The sequence below is a fragment of the Schistocerca cancellata genome, chromosome 11 (genome assembly GCF_023864275.1).
Source record: "Schistocerca cancellata isolate TAMUIC-IGC-003103 chromosome 11, iqSchCanc2.1, whole genome shotgun sequence".
Taxonomy (NCBI): Eukaryota; Metazoa; Arthropoda; class Insecta; order Orthoptera; family Acrididae; genus Schistocerca; species Schistocerca cancellata.
In genome coordinates this window covers 42,527,702-42,551,448 of record NC_064636.1, presented here as the reverse complement: position 1 = coordinate 42,551,448, position 23,747 = coordinate 42,527,702, and the positions used below count along the sequence as shown (strand labels likewise).

The 23,747-nt window shown below is 39.8% G+C and overlaps 1 protein-coding gene across 1 annotated transcript in view; it reads right to left on the bottom strand.

Annotated features, from left to right (window-relative positions):
• LOC126108164 (uncharacterized) overlaps window positions 1-23,747 on the bottom strand; it is a 193,784-nt gene that overhangs the window by 28,498 nt on the left and 141,539 nt on the right. The window contains exon 14 of the mRNA XM_049913407.1: window positions 21,033-21,218. Within this exon, the coding sequence (XP_049769364.1) occupies window positions 21,033-21,218 (186 nt within the window). The remainder of the gene's footprint in view (window positions 1-21,032; window positions 21,219-23,747) is intronic.

Sequence of the window (23,747 nt, the reverse complement as noted above, 5' to 3'; positions counted from 1 at the left end):
GGTCTATCGTTTTCGTTTTGATAGAGTAGTAATATTCTCTGACACAATAAATATTGTTTCCAAGCAAAGAGTATAATAAGCTGACAAGTTATCCAGTTGCACCGAAATTAAGACCGATCAAACTTGGGGCAACAATTCACCTCCGATCACAATGTCAGTACCAGTTACATACTTCCAACTGAGCTGTCATGAAATATAAAAAAACCGCCAATGCAGACGCCATGCTGAATTCGCTCAGATGAAGTAACTTTACGGTTTTCCTAGCAAGTGACTCAACAGACGTGAAATACGATGACGAATTATTTATGGCTGTTCTTCTCTCGTTGCAACTACGATATAGCACCCACTCGCTTCTATGGGCATCACAGTTCCTTAACAACAAAAATTGCACGAAATGGACCGAGCTCGTTTGAATTCTAGTGTTGGCAGCGATAAAATGCACATTCTTGAGGCGGAGTAGGTTTTTCGTCTGTTGATAAAAAGGTGTGTTTAATTTTGTTATACCGTAAGTGCATACTAATGATTACAAACACACTGATTTTTGTTTGCTTTTAGTGCAATTTGTATGCTGCGCACGATGAAGTGTAAATATAGTGCAGTTACATGTACGTTTTCATGCCATGTTGTCCGAGCGTTGTCACGACAATTACGTGTTTCTTTGTGTAAGCGTGACTTCTGTCTCATTTCAAATGCGTAAATATTTCGATTCTCGAAGTCTCAGTTGATGGCAATAAATAATGAAAGCGACAGAAAGAGAAAATGTACTCAGATCTTGATGTTATCGGTAAACGAGTAGCTAAATATATTGATATTTTTGTCGCATTCGCCTCAGAGGTTACCTCTTAGTTCAGCGGTCAATGTTCAGTTTGAAAGATTTCCGTAATGCGACACATACAACAGAAATGATCGGATGAAGTAAGATCTCGCTCGCACTTTTTAGTATCGAACGTTTTTTACGTGAGCTTGGTGTAACGTTCATCCAACAACGTTATTGTTACAATTATTAAGACACTACAAATTGCACCTGAAAATAGTTTTTGAAAAGCAATAGATTTACGTTTCGAACTCTTCTTTTTGACAATAAACACAAATTTGGACATTTCCATTGCAGTACCTTAGGAGTAAAACGCAGCTTGCAAGAACTACATTCACATGTTAAGAGACACATTCGCCACAGTTTCAGCAAGCAGTAAACATCTGACACAGCAGTAATTTAGTATGGAGCTTCTGACACAGCTGTAATTTGGTATGGAGCTGATGTGCAAACTAAGAATTTCCACTAATAACGTTCGTTCGGCAACAGTATAGTACCGTAATACTGCAGTGATTTGTTCGCTCAATACATGAGACCACAAAAGTCATGGGATATTATGTAATCTCGTACAGAAATATTGAACAGTGCTGCCCCTATTGCCGTTCATAATTGCAAAGTGTTGCCGGTCTAAGGTTTGTTGCCTGAGCTAACCTCTCGATTGTTGTTGTTGTCCAGAGACTGGTTTGATGCAGCTCTCCATGTTACTCTATCCTGTGCAAGCTTCTTCATCTCCCACTACCTACTGCAACCTACATACTTCTGAATCTGCTTAGTCTATTCATCTCTTGGTCTCCCTCTACGATTCTTACCCTCCACGCTGCCTTCCAATACTAAACTGATGATCCCTTGATGCCTCAGAACATGTCCTACCAACCGATCCCTTCTTCTAGTCAAGTTGTGCCACAAATTTCTCTTCTCCCTAATTCTATCCAATTGTTGTTGTTGTTGTTGTTGTGGTCTTCAGTCCTGAGACTGGTTTGATGCAGCTCTCCATGCTACCCTATCCTGTGCAAGCTTCTTCATCTCCCAGTACTTACTGCAACCCACATCCTTCTGAATCTGCTTAGTGTATTCATCTCTTGGTCTCCCTCTACGATTTTTACCCTCCACACTGCCCTCCAATGCTAAATTTGTGATCCCTTGACGCCTCAGAACATGTCCTACTAATCGGTCCCTTCTTTTTGTCAAGTTGTGCCACATACTCCTCCCCAATTCTGTTCAATACTTCATCATTAGTTATGTTATCTACCCATCTAATCTTCAGCATTCTTCTGTATATGTATCCAATACCTCCTCATTATTTATGTGATCTAACCATCTAATCTTCAGCATTCTTCTGTAGCACCACATTTCGAAAGCTTCTATTCTCTTCTTGCCCAAACTATTTATCATCCATGTTTCACTTCCATACATGGCCACACTCCATACAAATACTTTCAGAAGCGACTTCCTGAGACTTAAATCTATACTCAATGTTAACAAATTTCTCTCGATTACGCCCCATAAATGTTTGATGGTATTCATATAGGGCGAACTGGCCAAATCATTCCCTCATATTGTCCAGAAAAATGGCAGTAGAGGATCTCCAAATTGCCAAACGTAACTATTTCTAGTCAACGATCAGTTCAGTTGGACTAGAGGACCCAGTCTATTTCATGTAAACACTGGCCACATCGTTATGGAACCACCACTAGGTTGCACAGTGCCTTTTTGACAACTTGGTTCCATGGCCTGTGTGGGGTCTCTGCCACACTCGAACCCCATCATCTCGTGCCAACTGCAATCTGGACTCATCTGACAAGACCACGGTTTTCCAGCCACCAAGGGCCCAACTAGACCACTGCACTGTTGTAACGGATACATTCGTCATATGTCCCACATTGCTTCCCGTGGTTGTTTCACAGTGTTGCTTGTATGTTATCACTGACAACTGTACACAAATGCTGCTACTCTCAGTCGTTAAGCGAGTCAGTTGGTCAGTGTGTTATCTGTGGTGAGACATAATGACTGAAATTTGGTATGCTCAGACACATTCTTGGCATTGTGGATCTCAGAATATTGAAGTCCCTAACGATTTCTGAAATGGATTGTCCCATGCGTCTAGCTCTCCATCCAGCATTCAGAGTCTCTTAATTCACATCGTGCGGCCATAATCACACCAGAAATCTCTTCACCTGGATCATTTGAGTACACATGGCTAGTGCACTGCCCTTTTATACATTGTTACACGGTGCTACTGCATATCGATACCCCATGCCTTTTGTTACCTCAGTACATGTTAGTAAAATTAGTCATTGTGTCTTCCTTCCACTATTAGGTGAAAAATGTATGATGATATACATTCATGTTGTTATACTATAGGTTAAAATTACTGTGGGAGTCTATTAACCTAAATGTAAAATGCACAGATGGCCTGTTACTATGAAATATCCTCTAATGACCTGATCACTAATCCAATGACTTACATGGCAAATTCCTTTAACTGTCTTGAAAGTAGTGTATTATTATTAACTACCAGTTATAGAAGCACCTACAGTACAAAATGAAGGCCAAACCAGGCCACAACCTGATATTCTATCGTACATCAAGCACACATTAGTTTCTGCGAGAAATTCTAGACTGTCATACCAGGGATAGAGCTATGTACATTCGGTATGGACTTGGTATGCAAAGATACAAAGCAGCATAGGATAATGGAAGGTGGTGTGTGTGCAGTCAAGCTTTTTGCAGCGAAAGTGAGATATTGAATTCTCCCGGAAATCTTGGCTGTGGTGATAATGAGATGTATAGTGCAGCCCGAGGTCTATGTTGGAGTGGAAGGGGATGATACGTGGATCATGAGATTGAATTCCCAAATGTGCCCATGTAAAAATTACGCTTATCTTTCAAATGTAAAGACAGAAAGTTAAAGGACCAGCACTCTCATTGGAAGGCAGATAACATGTAACAAATACTCATATGTGTCAACTGGCAATGAGAAGTGAAGTTAGAGTGAAAGAATTTATGATGTATAGTTTAAGTATCTAAATGATTTGTTTGCCCTTTTTTTATGCATAGCTTCACTTGTTCCACCTCCCTTAAGGTTCTCCTTCTTGGGAGACATGAATAAATGAATGAATGAACAAACCTCACTGAATAAAAAGAAAGTAGAAAACATCCAGCCTACTTTGCACTTTCAAGTAGGCTACTTTTTATGAGTCTGGTCACCTCATGAAAGCTCTAACAACCTTTCCATATTTTCACTGTATCAAAAGGAAAAATTGTTTGTAACTATAAAGACATAACTTTCTAGGAAAATGCTGTCAGAAAGGTCACAGTTCATAGTAATAGACAGAAAGTCATTGAAAAAAACAGAAGTAATATCTGGCGTTCCCCAAGGAAGTGTTATACGCCCTCTATTGTTCCTGATCTATATTAATAACATGGGAGACAATCTGAGTAGCCGTCTTAGATTGTTTGCAGATGATGCTGTCATTTACCGCCTTGTAAAGTCACCAGATGACCAAAACAACTTGCAAAATGATTTAGATAAGATATCTGTATGGTGCAAAAAATGGCGATTGACCCTGAATAAGGAAAAGTGTGAAGTTATTCACACGAGTACTAAAAGAAATCAGCTAAATTTTGATTATGTCATAAGTCACACAAATCTGAAGGCTGTAAATTCAACTAAATACTTAGGGATTACAATTACAAGTAACCTAATCACGATCACATAGATAATATTGTGGGTAGAGCAAACCAAAGACTGCAATTCATTGGCAGAACACATAGAAGGTGCAACAGGTCTACTAAAGAGACTGCTTACACCACGCTTGTCCGCCCTATTCTGGATATTGCTGTGGAGTGTGGGATCCGCATCAGGTGGGACTGAAGGATGACTTCGAAAAAGTACAAAGAAGGGCAGCTCATTTTGTATTATCGCGAAATAGTGGAGACAGTGTCAGAGACACGATACGTGAATTGGAGTGGCAATCATTAAAACAAAGGCGTTTTTTGTTGCGACGGGATCTTCTCGTGAAATTTCAATCACCAGTTTTCTCCTCCGATTGCGAAAACATTCTGTTGTCACCCACCTACATAGGGAGAAATGATCATCACAATAAAATAAGAGAAATCAGGGCTCGCACAGAAAAATTTAAGTGCTCGTTTTTCCTGCGTGCCGTTCGAGAGTGGAACGGTAGAGAGACAGCTTGAAGGTGGTTCATTGAATCCTCTGCCAGGAACTTTATTGTGAATAAATGTAGATGTAGAATGGGAGTTGTGTGGCAACGTGGACTATTCACTGGATATCACCTTAGTAATAAGTCCATTGGAACATTTCAACCCATCTAAAGCTGCCCAGGTTGACTGTTGGTGATGGGACTGTGAAGTGGAAATGTGAAGGAAAAGAACAACAACAGCTAAGCCGAGACCAGGTGGACCTTATGCACTGACAGACAGGGACCGTCCAGCAGTGCGGAGGGTGGTTAAAAATCGCACAAAATCAGTGGTAGGCACCACTTGTGAGTTCCAGAGTGCTACCAGCCGTCCAGCTAGAACACAGTCAGTGCTAAGCGAAACCACTGGGCAGGGGATGACTGGAAATGTGTGATTTGGAGTGACAAATCACACTATACCATGTGGCAATCGGACGAAAGGGTCTGGGTTTGGCAAATGCTTGGAGATCATAAGTTTCCATCGTGTGTAGTGCCAACAGTGAAGTACAGAGGAGTAGTTGTAACGATATGGTAGTGGTTTTCATGGTTAGGTTGAGGCCCCTCATACTGTATTTAAGAAACAGCCACAAGGATATGAACACAATATTGTATGCTGCATGTAGTAGAGGAACATTAAAATAATTTACGGGTTTGCTGCCAGGTGACGTCGTCGACCACCGCCGATATTTCGGCAGGAGCACACCCTACCATTCTCAAGGGTGTGCTCTTGCCAAAATACCGGCGGTGGTCGACGATGTACCCGGCAGCAAACCTGTAAATTATTTGAACATTCAATTTGCCGGGAAAAGTTAACGTCTCACAGTAGAGGAACAGTTTGGAGACAATGCACTATGTCGTAGAGCATCATATGTGAGGTAGCGATTTGTGGACAATAACATTCCTGAAAGGGCCGGTCTGCCTAGATTACTGATGTGAACCGAATGGATCATCTGTGGAATCAGTTAAAACATTGACTTCACTCCATACCCCACATCCGACAAAACTACCTTCTCTGGTTTCTGCTGGAGTGGGTGACCGGGCTGCCATCCCTCCACAGACATTCAGACACATCACTGGAAGTTTCCCAACAGAGTTCAAGCTATCACAAGAGCTAAGAATGGACACACCCTACGTTAATGTCCACTGATCTGTATCTCGATACTTTTGATGAAATAGTGTACTTGGAAGCTGTGTGTGTGTGTGTGTGTATGTATATTTTGAGCTATTTACTTTCATTATATTATGATATCAAAACCTGAATCGTTGTAAAATTGTCCGTGGATGAATAAATAAATCAGTTTACTGTACCAAAAGTAAAATTCAATGGAGAAAACTATGAAATTATTAGACATAATTTACCTGAAGGTAATAACAGCCCAGCAAATTTATTTTATTTTATTTTATTTTTTTTCCGAAATACATTATTTTTTATGGCAGTTTTGCTAAGAATGACAGAGTACAATTGTACGTCGCGGATTTGGCTGAACCATCACACAGATTCTCACCACTGACAAACAGTTGCCATTTATTCTGGCTTTTAGTTCAGTACGTATAACTTTTCTGCATCGCTTAAATCTTAAGCAAGTGGGTGGATGGGGAACATGTCTTGCACTGGCTAAAAGCCCGTTTCAAGTCTGCATCCTGATTTTGCAGAATTTTTGTTTTTGTTACATAAAGCATACTTCCCTGAAAATAATCAGTATCTATTACAAATAATTTTATTAAATAACTAAAATAATAAATTATTGACAATATAATGTAAATGGACGCACAAAAAATCTACTCACCTAGTGGCGGCAGGGGAACACACACACAAAAGGGCAGGGCTTAACTTTTACAAGCATTCAGGTTAGTGGCTCCTTCTTCTGGCAGAAGAGGTGAAGGGGAAGGAAAAGGACGGGAGAGGTTTAGGGGAAGGGGTAAAGTTCAGAAAGGGGTAAAGTTCAGAAAAGTCACCCAGAACCCCAGGTCAGGGGAGACTTACTGGACAGGATAAAAAGGAAAGACTGACTGTTGGGTACTGCACAGGACGATATTTGAAAACCTGAGAGCTTGAAGGTGGAATGCTTATGTTGTATCAACCCGACGGATGTCCAACACATAATGCCTTGCGTGCACATCATGTTCTGACAGATGGATTGGTTGAGGGGGTACAGTTACTTGGCCTGCTAGGTCTCCTGATTTAAATCCTCTGAACTTTTTTCTTTGGGGATGCATTAAAGACATTGTCTGTCACGATATTCCAACTCCAGAGGACATGCGGAAACGTCAGCTGGCAACACTGGAAGCAGTAAATAATTGTTTCACGAGCACACCAGTGTATCGGTGTCCAGGGTCACCACTTTAAGCACCTTTGAATGTTCTACTCCTAGACAGTGGTACAGAAGGGTCAAAGTCAGTTTTGGTGTTATGTTTTCACTTGGTTTTCATTTGTTTTCTGACAACTCCAGCAAGTGGACGAGTTTGTGATCCCGGGCTCAAAGTCAGTGTTGTGTTATGTTATTAATAATGTTTTGTTTCAGTGTATGGTACACTGTGATACACTTTTGAATAGGTCTTTAGGAGAGGAACTGAAGTACCAAAAAAAAAATTCAGGGTGCCATTTAAAAAAGTCATACCACTGTTCATATCTTTGTAAGAAACAAAGCTACAACAAACACAATCATGCTGATTGACATCCCTATAATGGCTTAAGAAAATTTGCTTGAAACACTTTGTAATTTTATTCTGGACAGTTATTTAGGGTGATCAAGATAAATGGGGCAACCTGTATAAAGACAATACAATGTTTAATGCTATTATCTAAACATCTGGATAGACATAGATGATTATATTTTAATATATGTAATATATAAATATATATATTTAATATATGGGGATTGGAAACATTGTTAGAAAATATCTCCAAATGTTCTCGACTGATGTACTTCAAATTTTTACACGATACTGAAATAAATATTCAGATGGACATAGTCTGTAATTTTTAAACAACTATGTACAGGTTTTCTAATAAAACCAACTGTGAGAAAGAAAATACTATGTTGTGCATTCCTGTGAAAATGTGTGGTTTCATTTTTTTCTCAGTCAATTTTCACTGCGACAGCTTAAACTGAATGGGTAAATCGACTGGGGTTGATGGTATACGAGGTATGAGAGAAATCTCTCTAGTGGCTGGATCAGTGACATTATTTCACATTGTGTCAGTCTGCAAATGGGTAGCATTACAAAGCCTCACATGATTCAGATTGTGTAGTGTTATTCTAACCGTAAGCCAATCAGACATAAATGCAACATTCCTAAAATGGAAGTTTTCTGTTATAACTGACTGCAAGGAAGAAAGCAAAGCAGCACAATGTTGTTTATGCCATTTTTGTTTAAAATTATATGCACGAAGAAACAATATACATGGGAGAAACAATTTGTGTAATTGCTTAACCCTAGCGACACTGACTATACTAACAACGTACTTTTTAAAGCAATACTGAAGTGCTAGTAGTGTCCAGAACCTGAAAATACCTTTGAGTGCACTCTTAGCAATATCACACACTTTCAATATTGTGGACTACCAATGACATGATAGGGGTGACTTTATGCCCACTGTAAACAAAGAACTTTACAAACGCAAATTTTGTTAATTTTTGCTGACTTTTACTCACAACATACTTTTTAAAAAGAGACATGTAAGGTCCTGAAACTGAAAATATTGACTAGGACTTTCACTGCGGACTGTGACATCTGCTACCAAGACTTGAATTTGGGTTTAAGTTTAACTGAAAAATGTAAAACATTTATGTAATGTGGTAGAAGAAGCAATATATTTTTTTTTAAACTTTGAAATATAAAGTAGCTGACTAGAAAATCCAGAATGCAATGTAACAATATTGTGAAAAGGAAAGTTGCTACTCACCATACAGCGGAGATGCTGAGTCACAGATAGGCACAACAAAAAGACTGTCACAATATAAGCTTTCAGCCTTCGAGGCTTTTGTCGAAAACACACTAGTCGTGTGCGTAAGTTGTGCACGCGGCCGTGTGTGTGTGTGTGTGTGTGTGTGTGTGTGTGTGTGTATGTGTTTTTTCGACAAAAGCCTTGATGACCAAAAGCTTGTGACAGTCTTCAGTCTTTTTGTCGTGCCTACCTGTGATTCATCATCCCCGCTTTATGGTGTGTAGCAACTTTCCTTTTCGTAATATTGTGACTAGATTGCAATATTTTCAAAAGGTTGGCATAAAGTGTTGTGACGGTAAATGCCCTACTGTCATAGTTAAAACAGACTGTTTGTCTTACTGATTTGATTTCTGAATTACCACAACTCTAACAGACACATTATGCTCAGGTCCCTCTGTCTGACTTGACAGTTTAGCAAGTGACTAGAGGCTACTTGAAATGTTGTAGGAAAATGTCAATGGGCTCAATGTTAATATTATAAACAAGTTGTTAATCAGCCTTCAAAAAATTGCTGTTTATCTTTGATCAGGTTCTCCCCATTCTGTTCTCAAGTTGATTTGTATCCCATCAGTTTCAGTATTAAGTACCCATTCTGTTTTCAAGTTGATTTGTATCCCATCAGTTTCAGTATTAAGTACAATCTGACACACACACACACACAGATATATGCACGGACATACTGAATGCTAAACAAAATAATGACACTCATTTTACTACACATACAAGATGACATTTTAGAAAACTTCAAACTTTTCTGATATCTCTTGTGGTGACATACAAGGTGTGTTTTTTAAGTAAGTACCGTTTTGAAATTTAAAAAAGATGTGCCCAGATATCTCAATAATTTTTATTTTTACATGAAAGCCTGTCCCTTAATCTATGCACTGACACCATTACAGTCTGATTTTTCCTTGTTTGCGTTGTGTACTGAGTGTTTACGATGTCTCCGAAAATCGCGAGTCCCATCGACTGAAGTACAGGCTGTTATAACATTTCTTAGTGCTAAAGGCGATCAATATTCATCGTGAGATCTGTGCAGTTTACGGAGAAAACATTATGAGTGATGGAATGGTAAGAAAGTGGGTGAGAGCATTTAAAGATCGTCGCACAAATGTGCACGAAGAACAACGGAGAGGGCATCCTTCGGTTGTTAATGAAGGTTTGGTGCCGGAAGTGGACAATAAGGTGAGAGAAAACAGACACTTTACGATTTCCTCCTTGTGATATGATTTCCTAATGTTTCTCGTAGTGTTTTGTACAGCATTGTGACCGAGCACTTGAATTACTGAAAATTGAGCGTACGTCGGGTACCGAAAATGTTGACGGATGCGCACAAACCCAAATGTTTAGACAGTGCATTGACTTTCCTTGAGCGGTACCACAACAACGGTGGTGATTTCTTAAGCCAAATTGTTATGGGCAATGAAACATGGGTGGCCTACGTCACACCAGAATCAAAGCAACCGTCCACAGAAGTTGAGCAAGGGCATCGTTTTACTGCAAGACAATGCCCGTCCACATGTGGCGAATCAGACCAAAGATCTCACCACATCTTTTCGATGGGAAACTCTAGATCATCCTCTGTACAGCCCTGATCTTGCGTCCAGTGACTACCATCTTGCACTTGAAGAAACACCTGGGCGGTCAGCGTCTTCGAGACGATGACGAAGTCAAAACAGTGGTGATGCAGTGGTCAACAAGTCAGGCGGCAGACTTCTATGAGGAGGGTATTCAAAAACTGGTACAACGTTATGACAAGTGCCTCAGTATTGACAGAAATTATGTAGAAAAGTAGTTTAAGGTACAGGCTTTCATGTAAAAATAAAATTATTGAGATATTTTAGCACGTCTTTTTTTAAATTTCAAAACAGTCGTTACTTAAAAAATACGCCTCGTATACCATTCCAGAGGAGTGATTCACATTTCTACATCTGGTACTTGTAACTGAAAGTTATTTATATAATAAGAAAATGGTAACAGAAAATACCAAATGCTCAGGTACTGTTCGATGGTTTTATTTGTATTTTTGCACACGGTGAGTTACAATGAGGAACGATGTTTGTCTTCAGTGTGGGACGGTGATCGCATCAGGTTCGTGAGAGAAAGTACTTGTATGGATGCGGAACTAAGTTTTCCACAGATCGCCATCCTGTCCTGGAGATTGGTGGACTTGCAAACGATGGTTATATTAACAATAAACACGTATTTAAGAGATGGAAGGTGAACTTTGGAAATTACAATAGCTGTTGTATACTGAATGTTGCTTTTTAATGTAGTCTGTGTTTACAACAATGTAAACAGAACTTGATTTGTCAAGTCAAAAGTAAAATGGAAAGTTATTTATAAAAATGTGGTGTAGGAAAAATACCAGTTCTGCATTATAAAGTAATTGTGATCGATATGAAGAAGCAATCCGAGAGAACAACAGTCGCACTAACGTAAAGAAGATAATATCTACTAAATATTCTCTGAAGATGTAATCACAAAACCCACTAAAAACTGCACTCTTCATCTACATAGCCATACTGTTCTTATTTGCATTACAATTATTTAATGTATTTGAAGAACACATCAAAATGTTGCACCACTAGCATCTATGAATTTTTTGGTGGATAAATGTTTACATTGTGTTTCTGTCAAAAAAATGTCTAGTGCTCCATGCCAATGTTAAATTTGGCTAAGAACATCAGTGCCCAGGCAAGGAAAAGTGGAAGCAGGTGACAGTTTCAGGTGTCAGTAGAAGTCAGAAAAAAATGCTACCAACAACGATTTTTTAAATGAATCTAGTGAAACACGTACAGTTTTAAGCATTATTTGGCAGCTGCAAAGACAGATTTCAAATATGTCTGAAATTTTATGCATTTCACAAAATTATGAATGTTCACAAACTAGCAGATGTTCATTACCTGCATTCAAATGGCAATCCCATTTCCTCTGCCCCACAAAGCCACAAAAATGTTCTCATCCTTCTGGAATCACTTGATTTCTACTCTTCAATCAGGTAAAGTTATTACTGTCAGTGTAATAAGACAACTTGGTTTAAAGATAATGCTTTTAAAAACCGGCTGTCACGGTTTAATACTTGACATATACTTGGAAACATTCACGACACACAGCTGTCTGACTTTAAATAGGTTTCAGTCCTGGCCCATCATAATGGTGAATAAATGTCATACATCAAATCAGTTTGAAGGCTCCAAAACTGTTACAATCTAGTACTGTACTTTCAGAAGGTGGTCTAAGACTGAAATTGGCACAATAAAGTATACAGACAACTGCATGTCATCAATATTTACAGCTGTTTAAAATTGTTTGTCAAAGAGAAAAGTACTATTTATACATACAGAAGTTGCAAACTAGACATCCTGGAATATTGATAAATTTGCAGTCACTTAGCGACACCATGTATGTAATGGAAACACATAGCAAATACACAGGAGTTCTCAATACTTTCAAGAAACTTTGGCTTAAAAAGCCCCCACCCATTGTGAACTCCAATATCATCTTATCTTCTTTTATTCCCTCAAAGTCAACTCACCACAAAAATTAATTGTTAAAACACTCTGTTCTTTTAATTACGATTAACATAATTTCTCAGGAGGAAAAGTTGTAGTCTCTTGCAACAGTCTTGTTTATTTACGTACAATATCTATAGAACAAAAGATCATTAAGTGAATATGTTTGATCATTTAGCATGTTTATTCTCAATGTTTTCATACTTCTACCTGTTAATACATACATTGGTGTAGTGGGAACAAAGAATTTCAGCGCAGACCCAGTGAAACAGATTCTGCCATATTTTGTATCATTGTAATTTGTATGTTTATCCACAGGATTGTTGAGCAGTGTGCAGGTGGGGAAGTCCACCTGCCTTTTTCCTCCCTCCCCTAAAAAATTATCTTCACTAGCCACACTTGCAGCGTGTTCAACAACAGATGTACCAGTTCAGTGGTGAGTTTGATGAAAGCTACAGTACATAATGGATACTGACTAGCAGCAAATGTAGCCAGAAGTATCTCATAACTATTGTGGCTTTGCTATAAAACTGATACAAGTTGCCCACCCCCCACCCCCACTACTCCCGCCCCTCTTGTGTTTTACCATTTACATAAAAAGTAGCCTGCTTCCAGTGCATCTGTTTCAATAGCCTACAATGGAAAAACCTCAAGTGACTGTTTGTAAAACCCTGATCGTGGAAATACGCATCTGAAATAAAGACCTGAAAAAACTTAAAATACTAATGATGAATTTCTGGGTGTACAGCCAAGTTGTTTCCATTTTTACACAACATTATGAAGGAGTCTGAGATGTGGCAAGTTGAAATTACTCTATATGTTATGATTTCAACTTTTGAAAATAACTAATATTTTTTCTAACCTGTACCTTAACATGGTAATGTACTTCTGCAAATTCTATGTGGCGTATCTTAAAGAGTTCAAAAAGTTATCTAGACTGAAATTCACTTAGATTTATTCATTTTATTATTTCTACTGTACTGATTCTTGTAGTGAATGTAATTTTCATGAGAGCTTTGCTAATAAACAGTACAGTTCACCCTGCAGAATTCCTTGTGAGATAATCTGCATATTTAGATAAATTAACATACACCATTAGAAAGACTGACATTCCAAGTTTTCAGGAACGTATTCCAATTTTTCATAAAACTAATTAGCTGAGTCAGTGGTACTCACTTCATGTGGTTTAAACCTGTTTTGCCCAGTGTCAAGAGGAGGCGAACGCAAAAGGGTAGGGTCAATTAATCATCAGCATTTCAAATGTACAGCGTATGATGGTACCCCTTTGGGAAATAGCAGCAGGGGACAGAAAAGGCCACCAGGTGTGCTCTGAGTATATGCCTGGGAGCCTCATTCAGTATGTTGAAGACACTATTCCAGCAGCCATTTAGGGAACAGGGTGCAACCAACAGCAGACTGTTGTGCACGTTAGAACAAATAATGCCTGTCGTCTGGGCTCTGAGGTCATTCTTGGGCCATTCCAGTGACCGGCAGAAAAGGTTGAGAAGACGAGCGTTGCGCACAAAGTTTCAACAAAGCTCACAATTTGCAGCCGCAGGGGTGTGTCGTAGGACCGTTGCTATTCACAATATACATAAATGACCTTGTGGATAACATCGGAAGTTCACTGAGGCTTTTTGTGGATGATGCTGTGGTATATCAAGAGGTTGTAACAATGGAAAATTGTACTGAAATGCAGGAGGATCTGCAACGAATTGATGCATGGTGCAGGGAATGGCAATTGAATCTCAATGTAGACAAGTATAATGAGCTGCAAATACATAGAAAGAAAGATCCTTTATCATTTAGCTACAATATAGCAGGTCAGCTACTGGAAGCAGTTAATTCCATAAATTATCTGATAGTAGGCATTAGGAGTGATTTAAAATGGAATGATCATATAAAGTTGATCGTTGGTTAAGCAGATGCCAGACTGAGATTCGTTGGAAGAATCCTAAGGAAATGCAATCCGAAAACAAAGGAAGTAGGTTACAGTACACTTGTTCGCCCACTGCTTGAATACTGCTCAGCAGTGTGGGATCCGTACAAGATAGGGTTGATAGAATCTCTCTTACTTCGGAAGACATCTCTCCACTGAGAATGACATGCTGCGTCCTGTTATCTAGGAACGCGTCAATCCAATCACACAATTGGTCTAATAGTCCATATGCTCTTACTTTGTTCATTAAACGACTATGGGGAACTGTATCAAACGTCTTGCGGAAGTCAAGAAACACGGCATCTACCTGGGAACCCGTGTCTGTGGCCCTCTGAGTCTCGTGGACGAATAGCACCAGCTGGGTTTCACACGATCGTCTTTTTTGAAACCCATGCTGATTCCTACAGAGAAGATTTCTAGTCTCCAGAAAAGTCATTATATTATTTCAACAAGCCATCGAACTATGAGACTCAGAGGGCAGATTGGGATATGCAGACCATCACCTTCAGGTGCTGCAACGTGCCATTACATGTACTTGCTGCAGAGACTCAAACCAGTTTCCAACTTGATCTACTAGATCATTTTTATTTATTATAAATAGTACAGGCACTATAACCCTTCCTTAGTGTACTTCCAAAAGTACTTTACATCTGTTGTTTTCACCTGGTTATAAACATGTTGGGTTCTATAGGCGGGAAGTCCTGCATCCTTCCACAAACCTTGTTCGATGATCTTTCTTTTTCAGAACCTGCACTGATGTTCTATGAAATGTAGAGTTTTCTTGCTCTGGTTGATATGGCGACTGGCGAAAGCTTAATAAATCAAGCTATGTACTCCGAGCCTCATTTAAATTGATACCTCCATCTATTTCATTATGTTTCGTGAGATGTTTAGACTCCTTAAGCACGTTTTCACTGAATCTTTTCATTTGCACCACAGGTTAATTTAAAAGAACACAAAATCCCCAAGATTGGCAAAGTTTACAGAAGTTTGAAATATGGTGCGTACTTCAATGCGAGATGCTTTTAATAATTTCCACAATGAAATTCTGTCTCAAAATCTGGCAGAAAACCCAAAGAGATTCTGGTCGTACATGAAGCACACCAGTGGCAAGACGCAATCAATACCTTAACTACGCGTTAACAACGGTGAAGTGACTGATGACAGTGCCACTAAAGCAGAGTTATTAAACACGGTTTTCCGAATCTCCTTCACCAAAGAAGACGAAGTAAATATTCCTGAATTCCAATGAAGAACAATTGCCAAGATGAGAAATATATAGAAGTAGACATCCTCGGAGTAACGAAACAGCTTAAATCACTTAATAAGGGCAAGGCCTCTAGTCCAGATTGTATACCAGTCAGGTTCCTCTCAGAGTATGCTGATAAAATAGCTCCATATTTAGCAATTATATACAACCACTCACTCTCAGAAATATCCGTACCTAATGACTGGAAAATTGCTCAGGTCACACCGATATCCAGAAAGGAATGTAGGAGTAATCCACTGAATTACAGGCCCATATCACTAACGTCGATTTGCAGTAAGGTTTTGTAACATATACTGTATTCCAACATTATGAAGTACCTCGAAGAAAACGATTTATTGACACATGATCAGCATGGTTTCAGAAAATATCGTTCTTGTGAAACACAACTAGCTCTTTATTCTCACGAAGTAATAAGTGCTATCGACAAGGGGTGTCAAATTGATTCCATATTTTTAGATTTCCAGGCGGCTTTCAACACCGTTCCTCACAAGCATCTTCTAACCAAACTGCGTGCCTACAGAATATCGCCTCAGTTGTGTGACTGGATTCGTGATTTCCTGTCAGTAAGGTCACATTTTGTAGTAATAGATGGAAAGTCATCAAGTAAAACAGAAGTAATATCTGGCGTTCCCCAAGGAAGTGTTATAGGCTCTCTATTGCTCCTGACCTATGTTAACGACATAGGAGTCAATTTGAGTAGCAGTCTTAGATTGTTTGCAGATGATGCTGTCATTTACCGCCTTGTAAAGTCATCAGATGATCAAAACGATTTGCAAAATGATTTAGATAAGATTTCTGTATGGTGCAAAAAGTGGCAATTGACCCTGAATAAGGAAAAGTGTGAAGTTTTTCACATGAGTACTAAAAGAAATCAGCTAAATTTCGATTACGCGATAAGTCACACAAATCTGAAGGCTGTAAATTCAACTAAATACTTAGCCATTAAAATTACAAATAACCTAAATTGGAGCTATCACATAGATAATATTGTGGGTGGGGCAAACCAGAGACTGCGAATCATTGGCAGAATACTTAGAAGGTGCAACAGGTCTACTAAAGAGACTGCTTACACCATGCTTGTCTGCCCTATTCTGGAATATTGCTGTGCGGTGTGGGATTTGCATCAGGTGGGACTGACGGATGACATCGAAAAAGTACAAAGAAGGGCAGCTAGTTTTGTATTATCGCGAAACAGGGGAGATGGTGTCACAGACATGAGACGTGAATTGGAGTGGCAATCAATAAAACAAAGGCGTTTTTGTGACGGGATCTTCTCATGAAATTTCAATCACCAGTTTTCTCCTCCGATTGCGAAAACATTCTGTCGGCACCCATCCACATAGGGAGAAATGATCATCACGATAAAATAAGAGAAATCAGGACTCGCACAGAAAAATTTAAGTGCTCGTTTTTCCCGCATGCCGTTCGAGAGTGGAACGGTAGAGAGACAGCTTGAAGGTGGTTCATTGAACCCTCTGCCAGGCACTTTATTGTGAATAGCACAGTAATCACGTAGATGTAGATGTACATGTCCCATTGTTTTTGATTTCATGATTATATTTGAGGCAGTACTCGGCAACAGCTGATTTGCTCGGTTGTTTCAGACATGGTGCAAATGTCAGTATTCTGGTACAGTGCGATGAAGGAGTCTATTGAAATAAAGATGTCAAAAAACCTGATGAACATGGGTGGAGGTTTCACTTCAAATGAGCTTGGGGTCCGCTATGTCAGAGAACTATGAAAAAGAGAGTTGCAACCTCTCGGTCACACGTGTAGTCTACATAGCCCCTGCACGCCTCAGCATTGTGAGCTTTCCGTGTTGCAACCACGAGCAGACCATACGCTGATGACACTGCTATACTAGGAAGAAATATCAATACGCTCCAAGAAACATACCGGGCTATGGAAACAGAAGCCTTAAAAATTGGCCTCATAGTAAATGAAAACAAAACAAAATATATGGTAATGTCATAATCTGAGGCCAGAAGAACCTCCAAAGGCCCAAACATCAACGGGAAATGCTTCAAAGGAGAGTCCTCTTGTAACTACGAGGGATGGAACTTTAATAGTGGCAGCTATTCATTTACAGCTCGTACAAATTAGATACATGTTTCAAAGTTTTACTGACCTTCAAAGTAGTCACCAGCATTGTGTATAACCCGTTGCCAGCGATGTGGAAGTTGTAGGATACTCTTAGCAGTGCCAGTTGTGTTGATAGTTCTGTAGCAGTTCTGAAGCGAATGCCGTGAAGTGTTTCCTTCAATTTAGAAATCGAATTAACACACGAGGGGTTAATTCAGGGGAGTGCAGTAGGTGGTATAGCACTTAGCAGCCCCACAGTCAAACAAATCAGTAACAGCTTGCATTGTACACGCTTGAGCATTGTCCTGCAAAATGATGGTCAGGTCCTGCAGAAAGTGTCGTCACTTCTGTCTGTATGCTGGTCATAGGTTTTGTTCCAAAAACGAACAGCATTGATGCTGGTGACTACTAACTTTGAAACACGTATCTGTTTTGTACGAGCTGTAAATAAATAGTTGCCACTATTAAAGTTCCAGCCCTTGTACTTTGAGCCCTAATAACAAATGAAAACAGTACCGGAAAGGCTATAAGGGAAATAATACGAGCAGGAAACAGAGCTTACTTTGCAAATATGCAGTTTTTCAAAAATAGCCTTGTTACAAGAAAAACAAAACTGCTGATATATAACTCCCTAGTCCGCTCAGTTATCACATACGGGTCAGAGGCATGGACATTGACAGAACATGATAAAAATGCACTAGGAACCTTTGAATGGAAAATACTGTGCAAAATATATGGTCTAATAAGGGATGAAGAAGGCTCGAGGATATGTTACAATGTCAAATTACAAGAGTTAATACAAGGTAGGGACATAGTGAAATTTGTGAAATCACAGCGAGTACGGTGGATGTGTGGAGAGAATGGCAGAGGATAGAATTCCAAAGAAAATGATGAAAGCCGAAAAGGGAGACCTAGAAGTAGATACACTGACAACATAATAGTGGATCTCATCAGTATGCAACTCTTAGGGTGAAAAAGAGCAGCAAATAGCCAATAAGTGTGGAGGCAGATCATTGAAGAAGCCAAGGCTCACTGAGGGCTGTAGCGTTATTGAAGAAGAAGAAGAAAAAGAAGAAGTAGTCACAGACACAAGGCGGCGGTACCAGTGTTGGCAGAGGCTGCCACTTCCGAAGAACCTATTCGCATCTGCACACCACGTGAGAAGAAAATAGTATCACGAATATTCTGCTACTGGCGGCTATAAAGGCCAGTTCTTCCGGCTTTGAGAGCCTCTCTCGGCCTCCCGCGGGTGCTACACACCTCGTCGTCTTAGGACGCTGTCAAAGACCACTGTAGGAACCAATGCTGCTGTTCTGAGCTCTTTCGTCGCAGTTTTCCTCTGTGGACTGAGACTATGTTAAGAATAGACTTTTCTGAAACTGTATTGTACCTAATCTGGGTGACATTCTGAGAAGCTGGATTACTTCCCGCCAAGTGTATACAGGGTGTTACAAAAAGGTTCGGCCAAACTTTCAGGAAGCATTCCTCACACACAAAGAAAGAAAATATGTTATGTGGACATGTGTCCGGACCGCCTACTTTCCATGTTAGAGCTCATTTTATTACTTCTCTTCAAATCACATTAATCATGGAATGGAAACACACAGCAACAGAACGTACCAGCGTGACTTCAAACACTTTGTTACAGGAAATGTTCAGAATGTCCTCCGTTAGCGAGGATACGTGCATCCACCCTCCGTCGCACGGAATCCCTGATGCGCTGATGCAGCCCTGGAGAATGGCGTATTCTATCACAGCCGTCCACAATACGAGCACGAAGAGTCTCTACATTTGGTACCGGGGTTGCGTAGACGAGAGCTTTCAAATGCCCCCATAAATGAAAGTCAAGAGGGTTGAGGTCAGGAGAGCGTGGAGGCCACGGAATTGGTCCGCCTCTACCAATCCGTCGGTCACCGAATCTGTTGTTGAGAAGCGTACGAACACTTCGACTGAAATGTGCAGGAGCTCCATCGTGCATGAACCACATGTTGTGTTGTACTTGTAAAGGCACATGTTCTAGCAGCACAGGTAGAGTATCCCGTATGAAATCATGATAACGTGCTCCATTGAGCGTAGGTGGAAGAACATACTGACGAAACTAAAATGAGCTCTAACGTTGAAATTAAGCGTTTCCGGGCACATGTCCACATAACATCTTTTCTCTATTTGTGTGTGAGGAATGTTTCCTGAAAGTTTGGCCGTACCTTTTTGTAACACCCTGTATTGCTTCTAAGTTCCTAGTGGTGTTACGACAGACTAGAAACAGTCGCGCAACTTCTTGGTAGCAGCGCTGTCAAGCATCTGTACCTGTACCTCGTGAGTTGCTGTATTTTGTGCCTTTTGTTCCTGCTATTGAAGCAGACGTATTTTTGCTTGTCAATAAACTTGTTGAAATTTGATCAATGATTTCCCCGTGTCCCCGTAAGGGACACTTCACGGTCCACCACTCGATTTACTAAGAATTCACCAGCTACATCCACGATAGCTTGAAAACAATGAGAGAATTTGTGTTTCACGGAATATCAGTGTGGGCTCTGAAAAACAAAAGTTCCTCAAATGGTATAATGGGTGTCGGGAATTGACCTCAGCTACAAATAACAACATTAGGCTGACAACTGTTGACAGTGCGGTCGGACTACAGGCAGTGGGTCCACGTCAAGCACAACTAGCAGACGGCTGGCTCAAACTTCGAAATATTGTGCAGAACACAGAAACAAAAACCCAGCTGTACACCCGAAAGTACACCATTAATGAAGTGTGCTGGGGAAACCAGTGAGATCAAAAGTGAAATACTGACAATTGATGGGTTTTTATTAATCAAACGTACACAATTCTGAAATAGTTTTAAAACGTACACAGTTTTGAAATAGTTTTATGCAAAATCAATTTCTTAGTTAATTTTTCCAACAAATTTTTATCGTGCAGCAAATCAGGAAGCTGAAATACGCAGCTACAGACATCGTAGCTACATTACTTGCAAATGAGAATGTGAACATTACTTTGTATAAATTATTATCCTAAACAAATTTTGCAGAGTTTAACCTTCGAGGCCCCCCTTCCCCTTTTCCTCCTCTCTCCTTCTGCAGTGTGCTCAACTCTCGGAGCGAGTGCCCTCGACCTTCGGAGGAACCCGCAATGTCGTGCGAGGTCACTGCACGACTCACAACCGCAGACACATCCACTCCACAGCTCACGACAGCACACAGACAGCTCGGCGCTCGCGCGCGGGCGCAGTCGCAGTCGCAGACGGATCGGCGTCCCTACCTGGTCTGCTGCGGCCGCGGCCCAGGATGCGCTGGATCTCGCCCGCCTCGCTGCCGGATTCGGACTCGGACTGCGGCCACCTGCCGGTGGGGGACGGGAACGCGGCGCGGTACTGCCAGCGGTCCGGGGACAGCTGCACCGGCTGCTGCTGCTGCGGCTGCGGCTTGCGGACGACCACTCCGTACACTGCGAGACGAGGGAAACAATTCTAGTCGACTCTCTTGCCAGATGTACGGAGGGAGCCGTATGGGACTCCCTTTACACCAAACTGAACACAAGTGAATGCGTAACACTGAACAAGAATTCTCTCTAATGTAAACATAGGCATGTGGTAATAAACTGTATTCTTTCTCTGTATTATGGGACCTGCAGCATATGTTATGTCACAGTAGGACCTAATGCAGAGAATTAGGAGACATTATGCTGCTTGATATTTTATTTTTGCATAGGAAATTATTTTGGCTTTATTGCATTCAATTTCATGTATTTATATTTTACATAATATATAATTTATAAAGGGTTTTTTATAGTGGATGTTGTACTCACATCCTGATGTAGACGGAAATGTGTGAACTTTGAATAGACTATTAATGCTGTCAGTAGTTGTTGGATGCAATTCTTTTTCAGTACTGTTTTAAGATTGTTTGATGATTTGATGTTGCACATGCATTATGTTTTTTACTGTTTTGACAGTTGTAGTTTGACAGCTAGTTGTTTACTAAAACATATTTATGTTGTTTTGGGTGATGTATCTATCGAACTGTTATTGATGTGTTTCTAATTTCTGGTGTTTTGGTTATTTGTTATCCGTTTAAGGGACTGGTTGGTAGGATATGTTCTGAGGCATCAAGGGTTCACAAATTTAGTACTGGAGGACAGCATGGAGGGTAAAAATCGTAGAGGGAGACCAAGAGATGAATACACTAAGCAGATTCAGAAGGATGTAGGCTGCAGGATTCAGAAGGATGTAGGCTGCAGTAGGTACTGGGAGATGAAGAAGAAGCTTGCACAGGATAGAGTAGCATGGAGAGCTGCGTCAAACCAGTCTCAGGACTGAAGACCACAACAACAACAACATATAAAATTACAATAAAAGTTTTTAAAAACTGCATGTGATTGAAATCAGTTTGTTCATTAATACACTGTGGGGATAATCCTTAGTGTGTCTGTGCACTTCAAATTCCACCAAAATCTTCATAACTGGACCTTTTGGAATTTTATGTGGGATTTGTAGAGTGTTTTCAATGTTGTCAACTTAATGTTTTTCATTTTTGAGGTGTGTAAAGAAGGTGGCTTGGTTGCTATTTGTTTCTCTCGTGTCTTCTCTGAATCTGACAACGAAATTTCTTCGTTTATACTATATAAAATTAACTGCAATACTGCACTACTTTTTATGTAGGACAGATGGGAAAAATTTTCATTGTCAGATTCAGAGAACACACGAGAGAAACAAATAACAACCAATCCACCTCTTTACACATCTCTAAAATGAAAGACACAAAGTTGACAACTTTGAAAATGCACTACAAATCCTGCACAAAATCACAAAGATCCAATCGTGGATATTTTGGACGGATTTGAAATATACACAAACATACTAAGGATTATCCCAACAGTATACTAAATATACAAACCGATTTCAGTTACACACAGTTCTTAAAAACTTTATTGCAATTTTATGTGGATGATGAATAACCAAAATACCAGAGAATGGAAACACACAAATAACAGTTCAATAGATACATGACCCACAACAACATAAATATCTTTGTGCAAACAACTAGCTGCCAAACTTGAATTTCTGTGAGTGTCAGAATAATAACAAACAAATTAAAACATAGGTGCAACATCAAATCATTGAACAACTTTAAAATGTTACTGAAAAAATATTACATCCAACAACTATGGACAGCAGTGAAAATTTACTCCAAGTTGGTGTATGTCCGTGTACAACATCAGGACATGAGTACAACATCCAATGTAGCAAACCTTTATAAATCATATATTATGCTATACATAAATAAATGCAATTTTTTGTAGATGTACTGATTAAGGCAATAAATCCAAAATAAGCTTACACTGAACAATACTGGATCAAGCAGCATAATGTCTACCAATTCACTGTTTAAACTGCATTTTGTCTTGAGTGGTTCATATGAACTTGCATTCACTTGTGTTCCACAAGTTTTCAGTCTTTTGGTGAACCATAAGAGGAAGTTCATAACCTCCTCATGTAGCGCTAGCAGTACAGAAAGCTTTCCTCTTTCTAACTTGTCTGTTTCATTGTTGTTCACATGTGTGTAGAATTACATGAGCAGTGGAGTGGTCTGATGAGAATGTAATGTTGTTGATAGAAGACTATAGACACCATAGCTGCTTCTGGGGTCAAAGAGGTCCACAGAACAAGTGTAAAAGGAAAATAAATATGATCGGTAGAAAACTGCCAAAGCACTCAAAGCTCGTACTGAGGCTGTGAGGAAGATCATAAATTCATCAGAGGCTTGCATCAGGCAGGAATGGAGTGACTAAGGTCAAGCTTTGTAATTCTTTTATGAGAAAGTAAGACCACAATAAATGTTATTGAAAGTAAGCATGTGTCAGTATGTATGTATTGTGATAATTAGAAGTAAACAAAAGACCTCATCAGAATCAGTGCTCCCATTTATGGTATCTGTAAATAAATGGCTAATGTAGCACTGTTACTTTAAAGACTTG